At 38.0% G+C, this 13,904-nt stretch overlaps 1 protein-coding gene across 1 annotated transcript in view; it reads left to right on the top strand.

Annotated features, from left to right (window-relative positions):
* ZDHHC15 (zinc finger DHHC-type palmitoyltransferase 15) overlaps nt 1-10,757 on the top strand; it is a 60,624-nt gene extending 49,867 nt beyond the window's left edge. Inside the window, exon 3 of the mRNA XM_065901022.1 lies at nt 10,572-10,757. Within this exon, the coding sequence (XP_065757094.1) occupies nt 10,572-10,757 (186 nt within the window). The remainder of the gene's footprint in view (nt 1-10,571) is intronic.
* The last annotated feature ends 3,147 nt before the right edge of the window (nt 10,758-13,904 follow it).

The raw sequence follows: 13,904 nt of genomic DNA, 5'->3' as shown, positions 1-13,904 counted from the left end.
TACTATTATTGTGTTACTGTTGATTTCCCCTTTTATGGCTGTTAGTATTTGCCTTATGTATTGAGGTGCTCCTATGTAGGTGCATAAATATTTACAATTGTTATATCTTCTTCTTGGGTTGATCCCTTGATCATTATGTAGTGTCCTTCTTTGTCTCTTGTAATAGTCTTTATTTTAAAGTCTATTTTGCCTGATATGAGAATTGCTACTCCAGCTTTCATTTGATTCCCATTTGCATGGAATATCTTTTTCCATCCCCTCACTTTCAGTCTGTATGTGTCCCTAGGTCTGAAGTGGGTCTCTTGTAGACAGCATAAATATGGGTCTTATTTTTGTATCCATTCAGCCAGTCCGTGTCTTTTGGTTGGAGCATTACTCCATTCACATATGTGTGTTCCTATTACTATTTTCTTAATAGTTTCGTGTTTGTTTTTGTATGTCCTTTTCTTCTCTTGTGTTTCCAGCTTAGATAAGTTCGTTTAGCATTTGCTTTAAAGCTGGTTTGGTGGTGCTGAATTCTCTTAGCTTTTGCTTGTCTGCAAAGCCTTTGATTTCTCTTTCAATCTGAATGAGATCTTCCTAGGTAGACTAATCTTGGTTGTAGATTTTTCCCTTTCATCACTTTAAATACATCATGCCACTCCCTTCTGGCCTGCAGAGTTTCTGCTGAGAACTCAACTGAGAACCTTATGGGGATTCCATTGTATGTTATTTGTTGCTTTTCCCTTGGTGCTTTTAATATTTTTTCTTTGAATTTAATATTTGTTATTTTGATTAATATGTGTCTTGGTTTGTTTCTCTTAGGGTTTATCCTGTTTGGGACTCTCTGCACTTCCTGGACTTGGGTGGCTATTTCCTTTCCTATGTTGGGGAAGTTTTCGACTATAATTTCTTCAAATATTTTCTCAGACCCTTTCTCTTTCTCTTCTTCTTCTTGGACCTCTATAATTCGAATGTTGGTGTGTTTAATGTTGTCCCAGAGGTCTCTGAGACTGTCCTCAATTCTCTTCCTTATTTTTTCTTTATTCTGCTCCATGGCAGTTATTTCCACCATTCTATATTCCAGCTCACTTATCCATTCTTCTACCTCAGTTATTCTGCTATTGATTCCTTATAGAGTATTTTAACTTTCAGTTATTTTGTTGTTTATTACTGTTTGTTTGCTCTTCAGTTCTTCTAGGTCCTTGCTAAACGTTTCTTTTTTTTTTTTTTTTTTTTGCGGTACACGGGCCTCTCACTGTTGTGGCCTCTCCCATTGCGGAGCACAGGCTCTGAACATGCAGGCTCAGCAGCCATGGCTCATGGGCCCAGCCGCTCTGCGGCATGTGGGATCCTCCTGGACTGCGGCACAAACCCTTGTCCCCTGCATCGGCAGGCGGACTCTCAAGCACTGTGCCACCAGGGAAGCCCCGTTAAATGTTTCTTGTACTTTCTCTATTCTATTTCCAAGATTTGGATCATCTTTACTGTGATTACTCTGAATTCCTTTTCAAGTAGACTGCCTATTTCCTCTTCATTTGTTTGGTCTTGTGGGGTTTTACCTTGCTCCTTCATCTGCTGCATATTTCTCTGTCTTCTCGTTTTGTTTAAATTAGTGTGTTTGGGGTCTCCTTGCCACAGGCTGCAGGGTCATACTTCCTCTTACTTCTGATGTCTGTCCCCAGTGGGTGAGGTTGGTCCAGTGGCTTGTGTAGGCTTCCTGGTGGGGGGGACTGGTGCCTGTGTTCTGGTGGGTGTGGCTGGATCTTGTCCCTCTGGTGGGCCAAACCATGTCCATTGGTGTGTTTGGGGTGTCTGTGAGCTTCATATCACTTTAGGCATCCTGTCTGCTAATGGGTGGGCTTGTTATCCTGTCTAGCTAGTTGTTTGGCATGAGGCCTCCAGCACTGGAGCTTGCTGGCCATTGTATGGAGCCAGATCTTAGTGTTGAGATGGAGACCTCTGGGAGAGCCCTCACCAATTAATATTCCATAGGGCTGGGAGTTCTCTGGTGGTCCAACATCCTGGACTCAGCTCTCCCACCTCAGAGGCTCAGGCCCAACCCCTGGCCAGAGCACTAAGACCCTGCAAGCCACATAGCATGGAAAAAAAGAAAACAAACAGATAAAACCCCAAGACAAATGGTAAAAGCAAAACTAAACAGATAAAATCACATGAAGAAACACACACACACATACACTCACAAAAAGAAAAATAAAAAAGAGAAAACAAAAAGGGAGAGAGCAACCAAACCAATAAACAAACCTCATAATGAAAACAAACACTAAGAACTAAACTAACAAAAACAAAAAAACAAAATCAAATCAAACACAGAAAGCAAACTAAAAAAAAAGGCAAAGAAAGCATAAAACACACAAAAATGATCAAAAGAAAACTAAAAACAAGAGAAAGATGAAAACAAAAGGAAAAATGTACGAAACAACAAAGAAGTAAACATAGAAAAATGTAAATTATAGTTTAAAATAAGAGAAAAACAATGCAAAACAAAGAAAAACCAAAACAAGTAAAAACTACAATATAACAAAAAATACAGTAGAAATAGGAAAAAAATAAAATTAAAAATATATTAAAAATAAAAGCATAAAAGAGAATATATAAAGTAAATAAAAATTAAAAGAATGATAAAAAATCAACAAAATTTTTAAAAGTAGCAATAATAATAATATTTTTCTGTGGCTTCAGCTTTCTGTGTCCTTGCCCCCACAGTGAACCATAGCCAGTCCCTGCCTACCCAGGAAGTCCTCCAATACTTCTAGGTAGGTCTCTGGATCTGCTGTGGGCACTGTGGCACCAGCTCAGACTCTTATCTGGCCTTACTCCTGTGTGTACTTGCCTCCAAAGTCCACAGTTGCCCCCAAAGTCCACATGCTCAATTGTGGGAACACTCATCTATTCAGATATTCCCAGGTGCAGTGTTTACCAAGCTGATTGTGGATGTTTAATCCGCTACTCGTCTGGGTGCTTGGAGAGATTTCCCTTTCTCTTCTTTGGTCGCATGGCACCTGGGGTTCAGCTTTGGCTTTGGCCCCGCCTCTGCGTGTGGGCCACCCTCAGGCGTCTGTTCCCTGCCCAGGCAAGAGGGGGCGAAAGCAATGACTAATTAGGGCTCACTTGCTCTCTCAGTTCAGCGAGAGGGACAGATACAGCAGTCACAATTGGGATGTGCTGGGACTGCTTGCAGTGGCAGAGGCAGGCATGAAGCTGCAACAGCCTAGGTGCACCATGCGTTCTCCTGGGGATGTTGGCCCTGGATCACAGGACCCTCAGCAGTGGCGGGCTGCACAGACTCCCAGGAAGGTGTGGGCATTGACCTGGGTTTGCTCACAGGACCCTTGGTGGCAGTGGCAGCAGCCATTGCACCTGCCTCTCAGGCTCACGCCCACCTCTGGAGCTCGCATAGGTGGTGCCCTGCAATCTGTGAGCACACGGAACAAGAAGCTCATATGGTGGGCCTGCCCCTCTCCTTGTGGACCCCATGACAATGGCCTCTTGCCTCTCTGGCAGGTCCAGACTTTTTTCTGGACTCCCTCCCAGCTAGCTGTGGTATACTAGCCCCCTCAGGCTGTCTTTGCACAGCCTGCCCCAGTCCTCTCCCTGGTTTCTGACCTCCAAAGCCTGTGCCTCAGCACCCAGTCCTCACCTGACCCAGCAGGTGATCAGATAAGTGTCTCAGGCTGGTGAGTGCTGGTTGGCACTGATCCTCTGTGCAGGATTCTCTCTGCTTTCCCTCCGCACCCCTGTTGCTCCCCTCTCCTCTGAGGCTCTGAAGTTCCCCCAATTCCCGCCAGTGAGGGGGCTTCCTAGTATGTGGAAACTTTTCCACCTTCACAGCTCCCTCCCAGAGGTGCAGGTCCCATCCCTATTCTTTTGTCTCTGTTTTTTCTTTTTCCTTTTGCCCTACTCAGGTACATGGGGATTTTCTTGCCTTTTGGGAAGTCTGAGGTCTTCTACCAGTGTTCAGTAGGTGTTCTGTAGGAGTTGTTCCACATATAGATGTATTTTTGATGAATTTGTGGGGACAAAGGTGGTCTCCATGTCTTACTCCTCCATCTTGAAGATCCTCCATTTTGAGGTAATTTGTGTAAGATGTGAGGTAATATTGAGGGTTTGTTTTTTTAATATTATGTCCAATTGTTATAGTACAGTTTGCTGAAAAGATGATCCTTAATATTTTCAATACGGACTATCCTTTAAAAAATGGGCAAATGACTTGAATAGATCGTTCACTAAACAATACATATGTGTGTGTGTATATATATATATATATGTATGTATGTATATGTATATATAGTAGAGAAATGCAAATTAAGACCACAATGAGATAACATTTCACACCAGATGGCTAAAATATGACTAACTGAACAGATACATGCAAAAGAATGAAATTGAACCACAGCATACACTAAATACTAAAATTAACTCAAAATGTATTAAAGACTTGAATGTTAGACCTAAAACCATGAAACTCTGAGATGAAAACATAGCTGGTAAGCTCCTTGTTATTGGTCTTAGCAATGCTTTTAGGGATCTGACTCCAAAGGCAAGAGCAACAAGAGGAAAAATAAACAAATGGGACTATATCAAACTAAAAAGCTTCTGCACGGCAAAGGAAATTATCAATAAAACGAAAAGCCAACCTATTGAATGGAAGAAGGTATGTTCAAGTCATATACCCAATAAGGGGTTGATATCCAAAATACATAAAGAACTCATACAATTCAATTACAAAAAAAATCTGATTAAAAATGGGCAGAGTATCTGAATAGACATTTTCCCAAAGATGTACAGATGGCCAACAGGCACTTGAAAAGATGCTCAGCATCACTAATCATCAGGGAAATGAAAATCAAAACCACAGTGAGATATCACCTCATGCCAGTTAGAATGACTGTTATAAAAAAGACAAGAAATAACAAGAGTTGATAAGGATGTGGAGGAAGGGGTACCCTTATTCACTGTTGGTGGGAATGTAAATTGGTGCAACCAGTATGGAAAACAGTATAGAGGTTCCTCAAAAAATTAAAAATAGAACTACCATATGATCCAGGAATTCCATTTTTGGGTATCTATCCAAAGGAAACAAAAACATGAATTAGAAAAGATATATGCACCCCTATGTTCACTGCAGCATTATTTACAATAGCCAAGATATGGAAGCAACTTAAGTGTCCATCAGTGGATGAATGGATAAAGAAGATATGGTATATATACAATGGAATACTACTCAGTCATTAAAAAGAAAGAAATATTGTCATTTGCAACAACATGGTTGGACCTTGAGGGTATTATGCTAAGTGAAATAAGTCAGAGAAAGACAAATACCACATGATTTCACTTATATGCGAAATTTAAAATACAAAACAAACAAAACAAAACTGAACTCAGACTCATAGATACAGAGAACAGATTCCCAGTGGAGGTTGCCAGAGGAAAAGGGGTAGGAGTGGGGGGGAGGAATGGATGACGGGGATCAAGAGGCATCAACTTCCAGTTATAAAATGAATAAGTCATGGGGATGTAATGTATAGTATACGGAATACAGTCAATATTGTGTTAATTTTGTATGGTGACAGATGGTAACTGGACATTGTAGTGATCATTTTGAAATGCATAGAGATGTCAAATCATTATGTTGTACACATGAAACTAATATAATATTGTATGCCAGATACATTTCAATAAAAATAATCATGGAATCATATATCATATAAAGATAAATTTTACTGAATGGAAATTTTTTTAACATAAAGGAAAAAATTGTCAGTGATCCTCCAATATTGAATCAAGCCAAATTCCTATTCAGATGAGCTGTCTTCCTTTGCCCAGGAAGCAGAAAAAGAAGATTGTAGGTGTGGTAGAGTGATCACATCAATTGTTCCAATTTCTCATGCTTTCTTGCAGTCATGAACTTTGCCATAACCTCTTATGTCCTCCCACTCTCTCTGCATCTAGCCATGTAACTTGCTTTATCCAATGGGATGTTAGTAGATGTGAGATAAGTAGATGCTTGAAAGAGCACTTACATGTTTCCATTTGGATTTCTCCTCTTGCCTTCTATCACCACCTTGACAACATGCCAGTCTAGCCTGATGGGACACAAACATGGGAGCAGAATTGAGTCATCAGGGTCATCCCAACCAAGATGGATCAATAGTCAGACAATTACCAGATACGTGAGGGAGTTTGGGGACCAGAACTGCTTAGTCAATTCAGCCAAAATTGCCAGCACACAGACCCTTGAACCTTGATGCTTATTATTCTAGATTTCAAAGTTGTATGTTATGAAACATTATTGTGACCATAGATAACTGATACAAAAAGTAAGGAATTATGGACCATAAGAAAAAGGCAAAAACCAAGGAAAATGTTAACTTTGGGGAGGTGGGAAACTGTGGGAGTTGGGCACACTTTCTTGAAGTGCTAGTGTCTTAATTTATTTTTTTAAATAAGGAAGGCTATCTGAATAATGCTATGCAGGAATATGAAAACAAGACTGGAGTAGAACCAATCTAGAGGTATATCATCTTGTGATCAGTTCATGACTTTCCCTAATAATGAAGGTCTCTTCACATCTTTGAATTTTATTCCATGAAATCAAATATGTACAACCTCAGATGAATGTAATAAAATAATTGTAATAAAAAAAGACAAAAAGAAAGAAGGAAGGAAGGAAGGAAGAAAGAAAGAAAAAGAAAGAAAGAAAGAAAGAGAAAGAAAAAGAAAGAAAAAGAAAGAAAAATGTAAAATAACAAGTGTTAGTGTAAATATGGAGAATTCTGAATCCTCATACATTGCTACTGGGAATTTTAATGGCGTGGCTAGTGTGGAAAACAGTTTTTCATTTCCTCATAAGGTTAAACATAGAATTACCATGTGACCCAGCAGTTCTACTCCTAAGTATATACTCAGGAGAATTGAAAACAGTTGTTCAAACAAATAGTTATACACAGTTGTTCACAGATCACTATTCACTGTAACCAAAAGATGGGAAGGAGCCAAATGTCCATTAACAGGGGAATGCATAAACCAAGTGTGGTATGTCCATACAATGGAATATTATTCAGCCATTAAAAAGGAATGCATTACTGATACAACATGGATGAACCTTGAAAACATTATGCTAATTGAAATACAGCAGACACCAAAGGCCACATACTGTTTGATTCCATTCATATGAAATATCCAGAAAGAAAAATCCAGTGAGGCAGAAGGTAGATTAGTGGTTGCCAGGGAATGGGAATGGAGGGAATAGGGAATCACCACTTAATGTATAGAGGGTTTCCTTTTGGAGTGATAAAAATATTCTGGAACTAGATAGTGGTGATGGTTGCAAAACACTGTGAATGTACTAAATGCCACTGACTCGTACACTATAAAATGTACATTTTAAAATGAAATTTTATGTTATGTGAATTTTAGCTCAATAAAATAATTGTCCTTGTCATACTATTTATAAAGCTTGTAGACCAGTAAAAAGGCTGAGTGATTAGGAATTTTGTTGGCCTAAACTGGGTGACATGATGACAGGATTTAGATAATCACTGCAAATGTCTAACATTTAAGACCACATGTTAATCATTTTTAATGGGTAAAAAGAAAAGGTGAATCTTTTGGACCTATTTGATAGCCATGATATTAATTTATCTAATACCAAATACATCCCAGTCTATCACCAGTTGTCCCACCCGAAGTGCATTTAGTGGCTCATTGCATTCTAACCCTCAAAAATGCTTGGTTAGTGCCAGAAATAGGGTATCCAGGCATGACATCCTATTCCAGACCAAAGCCTACTGGCTGTATAACCACAACGTTTCATCACATACAAGCAGTAACAACACTGCCTGTGCCTTTCAAGCTGGGGCAGTATACCACAAGAAAGTTATATTCCCAAGACCATCCCCGAACTTAAAGCGCTGCCCCAAGGTGCTACTTTTAATTATCAACATTAAAAAAGAATTGTTTAAAACTTTATACTTTTAAATCAACTATACTTCAATAAGAAGGTTAATAATAAGTTAAAAAATAAAACTTTATACTTTCCAGTTAGCATAATTGTTCTTCTAAGAAAACAAAAAAAAAACCCAGTTGTTTTTATATTAAGTTTATATTATTTAGTTACCATTTTATAATATTGACCTATATACTTTTGGTTCTGAAAATTCTTAGTTGTGTGTGCCTATACAGTTCATCACAGAATCCTTGGCTTCCTGGGCCTCCACCCATTGAATGCCTAGAGTGCACCATATTTACTGTAATAGCCAAAAATTCCCCTATACATTTCCACATACCCACAGGAAGTCACTCTACTTTAGAATGACATGATACCATAAAAATGCACCACCACAGGTATCGTTCTTAAAATAGAGTGTTTGATTTTATACATTTCCAATTTTAAAAGTCAGATACATTTAAATTATCTTAAATATTTTATTAATTTATTTGTTTTACTATTTTACTGCTGTACAAATACATACTCTATTCCAAGAACTAAGCTGTAAAAAGTATGATTTCATGATTTTTTACCTATATTTACACCTATATAATCACCATCCAGGTTAAGATTTTGAACATTTCCAGCACCTCAGGAATCTCTTTCACACCCTTTCCCAATCAGCTTCCTATCAGACATAACCACTAGTCTTTCTATCACCATAGATTAATTTTGCCTATTTTTGAGCCTCACACAAAAAAGGAATCATAGTATGCACTGTTTTGTGTAAGCCTTTCACTCAGTGCAGTGTTTTCCAGATTCATTCATGTTGATGTATGTTTCAGTTATTCATTCCCTTTTACTGCTGTTAGTTATTCTCTTATCACAGTTGATTTATCCATTCACCAATTAAAGGACACTTGTGTTGTTACCATTTATTTCTATTATGAATAAAGCTGCTATGAACAATGTTGTACCTGTCTTTTGGCATACACACAAACACACATACATATACACACACACACACACACACTCATTGTTCTCTTAGGTATATAACTGGGAATGGAATTGCTGAGTCATAGGGTGGCACATATTTAGCTTAAGTAGATAATGCCAAACAGTTTTCCAAAGTGGTTGCATAAATATACACTCCCACCAAGATCTTCAGATCCTCAAAATGCACCATAAGGGAAGTAAAGAGGAAAGCCACAGACTGGTAGAAAATATTCAACAAAGGACTAGTATACAAAATACATAAATTACTATTCAAATCATTACAAAATCAATAATAAAAAAGACACATAACCCAATTATTTTTTTTTTTTTTTTTTTTTTTTTTTTTTTTTATGCGTTACGCGGGCCTCTCACTGTTGTGGCCTCTCCCGTTGCGGAGGACAGGCTCCGGACGCGCAGGCTCAGCGGCCATGGCTCACGGGCCCAGCCGCTCCGCGGCATGTGGGATCTTCCCAGACCGGGGCACGAACCCGTGTCCCCTGCATCGGCAGGCGGACTCTCAACCACTGCGCCACCAGGGAAGCCCCCAATTATTTTTTAATGGACAAAAACTTGAATAGGCATTTCACAGGAAGATACCCAAATGGCCAATAAACTCATAAAAAGGTGCTGAATGTCATTAGTAATCAAAGGAGTGCAAATTAAAATCACAATAACATACTGCTACACACTATCTAGAATAGTTAAAAATTTAAAGATTGGCTATATCAAATATTTCTAAATGATTTAAGAAATTGGACTTGTAAAAGAGCCTTTAATTACTTGTTATTATCCAGCACTGTTATACCAGTCTTGTGAAGTAAGTATTATTTCCTCTGTTTTACAGACAAAGAAACTTAGGTTGAGAGTATCTGATTTTCCAAAGTGATTTTTGAACTATTAAATGGCAGAGATTAAGTTTAAATCCAGAGAATGTGATCACAGATCTTTCTCTTTTTCACCTCTGCCTACCCTTTGGCCCAAACAGAAGAAAACTTACAGGTTTGTATTACTTTGGAAAATCGTTGGCATTTTTTTTTGCCAGATTAGCAAAGTGTAGCACAAACATGGCAACAAGCTCCATACCAGACTAAAAATTTCTGAAATAGTGAGAATATCCAAATTTCTATTCATTTGAAAAATTATTATAGAATGTGAAGACAATGTTGCAAGTAGTCTCATCCAGCTTCTCCAAGAGTGTCACCTATGAAAAATACTCACAACTTAATAAGAAGCATAGTTTATCATCAACAGGGTCCTGGCAGCAAGGTATCACATATCAACATGCAATATCGTATTATGGTATAATGGAGTGGAAATGGCATAAGTCTTGGGGTCAAGTGAACTGGGTTTGGGGCTTAGTTTTGCTGCTTTTATTAGTTGAGTGAGTGTAACCATAGACAAGGTACTTAATCTAAGTTTTATTTTCTTTAGTTATAAAACAATATTACCTATCACATAGACTTATGAATATTTAGATAAAAGCCAAATAAGATAAATGAGATAATTATCCAGAGAAAGTTATAAACCAAATTGGTACCTGAGCTTCAAGGATAGGTAACAAATATTTTCATCCAAATAGTTATTGTTTTTAATCTTTTCTGTGAATTTTGGAAAGTAAAGTCGTGCCTCTCACTTCTCCTTCCAGTTCCACCTGTCCTATACCGACAAGGAGCGCTATGAAAATGAAGAAAGACCTGAGGTCCAGAAGCAGATGCTTTCTGATATGGCCAAGAAGCTACCAGTTTACACAAGAACTGGGAGTGGAGGTCAGTTCATCCAAAGTCGCTTAGAGAGGCAGATCAACAATGATCTCAGAAAGACTGAGTCATAAATATCCTCAATCTAGCCCACTTTTTCCTCCTTTCTTCTGAAGAACACTGTGGAGTTTTTTCTCAACATTTTATTATAAAAAAGGTCAAACATTTACCCAAGATGGAATAATTATAAACATCTGTATACCCACCACTGGAGTCACCACTAACATTTTACTATATCTCTTTATCACATATCTGTCCACAAATCCATCCCTCTATCCATCATCCATCAAGATATCTTATTTTAAAAAAACTTTTTTACTGAAGTATAGTTGATGTACAATGTAGTGTTAGTTTCTGGTATACAATAAAGTGATTCAATTAAACATACATAAATGTGTGTGTGTGTATATATATATGTATATATATATGTATATATATACTTTTTCATATTCTTTTCCATTATGGTTTATTACAGGATATTGAATATAGTTCTCTGTGGTATGCAGTAGGTCCTTGCTGTTTATTTCATATATACTAGTTTGTATCTGCTAATACCAAACTCCTAATTTATCCCTCCCCACCTCCTTTCCACTTCGGTAATGATAAATTTGTTTTCTATGACTGTGAGTCTGTTTCTGTTTTATAAATAAGTTAAATTCTAACATTTTTTTAGATTCCACATATAAGTGATATCATATGATACTTGTCTTTCTCTCTTATTTCATTTAGTATGATCATCTCTAGGTCCATCCATGTTGCTGCAAATGGCATTATTTCATTCTTTTTTATTGCTGAGTAGTACTCCATCATATATATATACCACATCTTCTTTATCTATTCATCTGTTGATCGACATTTAGGTTGCTTCCATGTCCTGGCTATTGTAAATAGTGCTGTAATGAACATGTAGGGTGCATGTATCTTTTCGAAGTATGCTTTTCTCTGGATATACGCCCAGGAATGGGATTGCTGTATCATATGGTAGTTCTATTTTTAGTTTTTTAAGGAACCTCCATACTGTTCATTATAGTGATTGTACCAATTTATATTCCCACCAACAGTGTAGGAGGGTTCCCTTTTCTCCACACCCTCTCCAGCATTTGTTATTTGTAGATTTTTAATGATGGCAAGCCATTTTATTTTTTGATGCATTTCAAAGTAAGTAGCTGATATCAATACACATCTACCTAAATATTTTATTATTCTTTTTTGGGTGAAATTTACATACAAAACATGCACAAATCTTAAGTGTACCATTCAGTATTTTGACAAATGTACACACCTGTGTAACTAAAACCTCTGAAAACATTACCACACCCCAGAAAGTTCTCTCATGCTCCTTCCCAGTCAAGCCCACCACCACAACCAAAGACAAGCATTATTCTGATAGTTTTCCACCATAGATTACTCCTACCTGCTCTAGAATTTCGTATAAATGGAATCATACAGTATGTACTGTTGTATCTGGCTTCTTTTATTCAGCATAATGTTCTTGAGACTCATTCACACTCTTGTGTATTTCATTCCCTTTACTGCTGAGTAGTATTTCTTTTTTTTTTACATCATTTTTTTCATCTTTATTGGAATATAATTGCTTTACAATGTTGTGTTAGTTTCTGCTGTACAAAAAGGTGAATCAGCTATATGTATACATATATCCCCATATCCCCTCCCTCTTGAGCCTCCCTCCCACCCTCCCTATCCTACCCCTCTAGGTCATCACAGGGCATCGAGCTGATCTCCCTGTGCTATGCAGCAGCTTCCCACTAGCCATCCATTTTACATTTGGTAGTGTATATATGTCAATGCTACTACCTCACTTCATCCCAGCTTCCCCTTTCCCCACTGTGTCAAGTCCATTCTCTATATCTGTGTCTTTATTCCTGCCCTGCCATTAGGTTCATCAGTACCGGTTTTTTAGACTCCATATATATGCGTTAGCATACGGTATTTGTTTTTCTCTTTCTGACTTATTTCACTCTGTATGACGGACTCTAGGTCCATCCACCTCATTACAAAAACTCAATTTCATTAGTTTCTGTGGCTGAGTAATAGTCCATTGAATATATGTGCCACAACTTCTTTATCCATTCATCTGTCAATGGACATTTAGGTTGCTTCCATTTCCTGGCTATTGTAAATAGTGCTGCAATGAACATTGTGGTACATGTATCTTTTACAGTTACGGTTTTCACAGGGTATATGCCCAGTAGTGGGATACCTGGGTCATATGGTAGTTCTACTTTTAGTCTTCTAAGAAACCTCCATACTGTTCTCCATAGTGGCTGTATCAATTTACATTCCCACCAACAGTGCAGGAGGGTTCCCTTTTCTCTACACCCTCTCCAGAATTAATTGTTTATAGATTTTTTGATGATAGCCATTCTGACCGGTGTGAGGTGATACCTCATTACAGTTTTGATTTGCATTTCTCTAATGATTAGTGATGCTGAGCATCTTTTTATGTGTTTATTGGCAATCTGTATGTCTTCTTTGGAGAAATGTCTATTTAGGTCTTCTGCCCATTTTTGGATTGGGTTGTTTGTTTTTTTGATATTGAGCTACATGAGCTGCTTGTATATTTTGGAGATTAATCCTTTGTCAGTTTCTTTGTTTGTAGATATTTTCTCCCATTCTGAGGGTTGTCTTTTCATCTTGTTTATGGTTTCCTTTGCTGTGCAAAAGCTTTGAAGTTTCATTAGGTCCCATTTGTTTATTTTTGTTTTTATTTCCATTTCTCTAGGAGGTGGGTCAAAAAGGATCTTGCTATGATTTATGTTTTAGAGTGTTCTTCCTATGTTTTCCTCTAATAGTTTTATAGTGTCTGGCCTTACATTTAGGTCTTTAATCCATTTTGAGTTTATTTTTGTGTATGGTGTTAGGGAGTGTTCTAATTTCATTCTTTTACATGTAGCTGTCCAGTTTTCCCAGCACCACTTATTGAAGATGCTGTCTTTTCTACATTGTATATTCTTGCCTCCTTTATCAAAGATAAGGTGACCAGGGCTTCCCTGGTGGCGCAGTGGTTGAGAGTCCGCCTGCCGATGCAGTGGACACAGGTTTGTGCCCTGGTTTGGGAAGATCCCACATGCCACAGAGCAGCTAGGCCCGTGAGCAATGGCCGCTGAGCCTGCACATCCAGAGCCTGTGCTCCACAACAGGAGAGGCCACAACAGTGAGAGGCTCACTTACCACAAAAAAAAAGATAATGTGACCATATG

The sequence above is a fragment of the Phocoena phocoena genome, chromosome X (assembly GCF_963924675.1).
Source record: "Phocoena phocoena chromosome X, mPhoPho1.1, whole genome shotgun sequence".
Taxonomy (NCBI): domain Eukaryota; kingdom Metazoa; phylum Chordata; class Mammalia; order Artiodactyla; family Phocoenidae; genus Phocoena; species Phocoena phocoena.
This window is presented reverse-complemented; position numbering and strand designations above follow the sequence as displayed.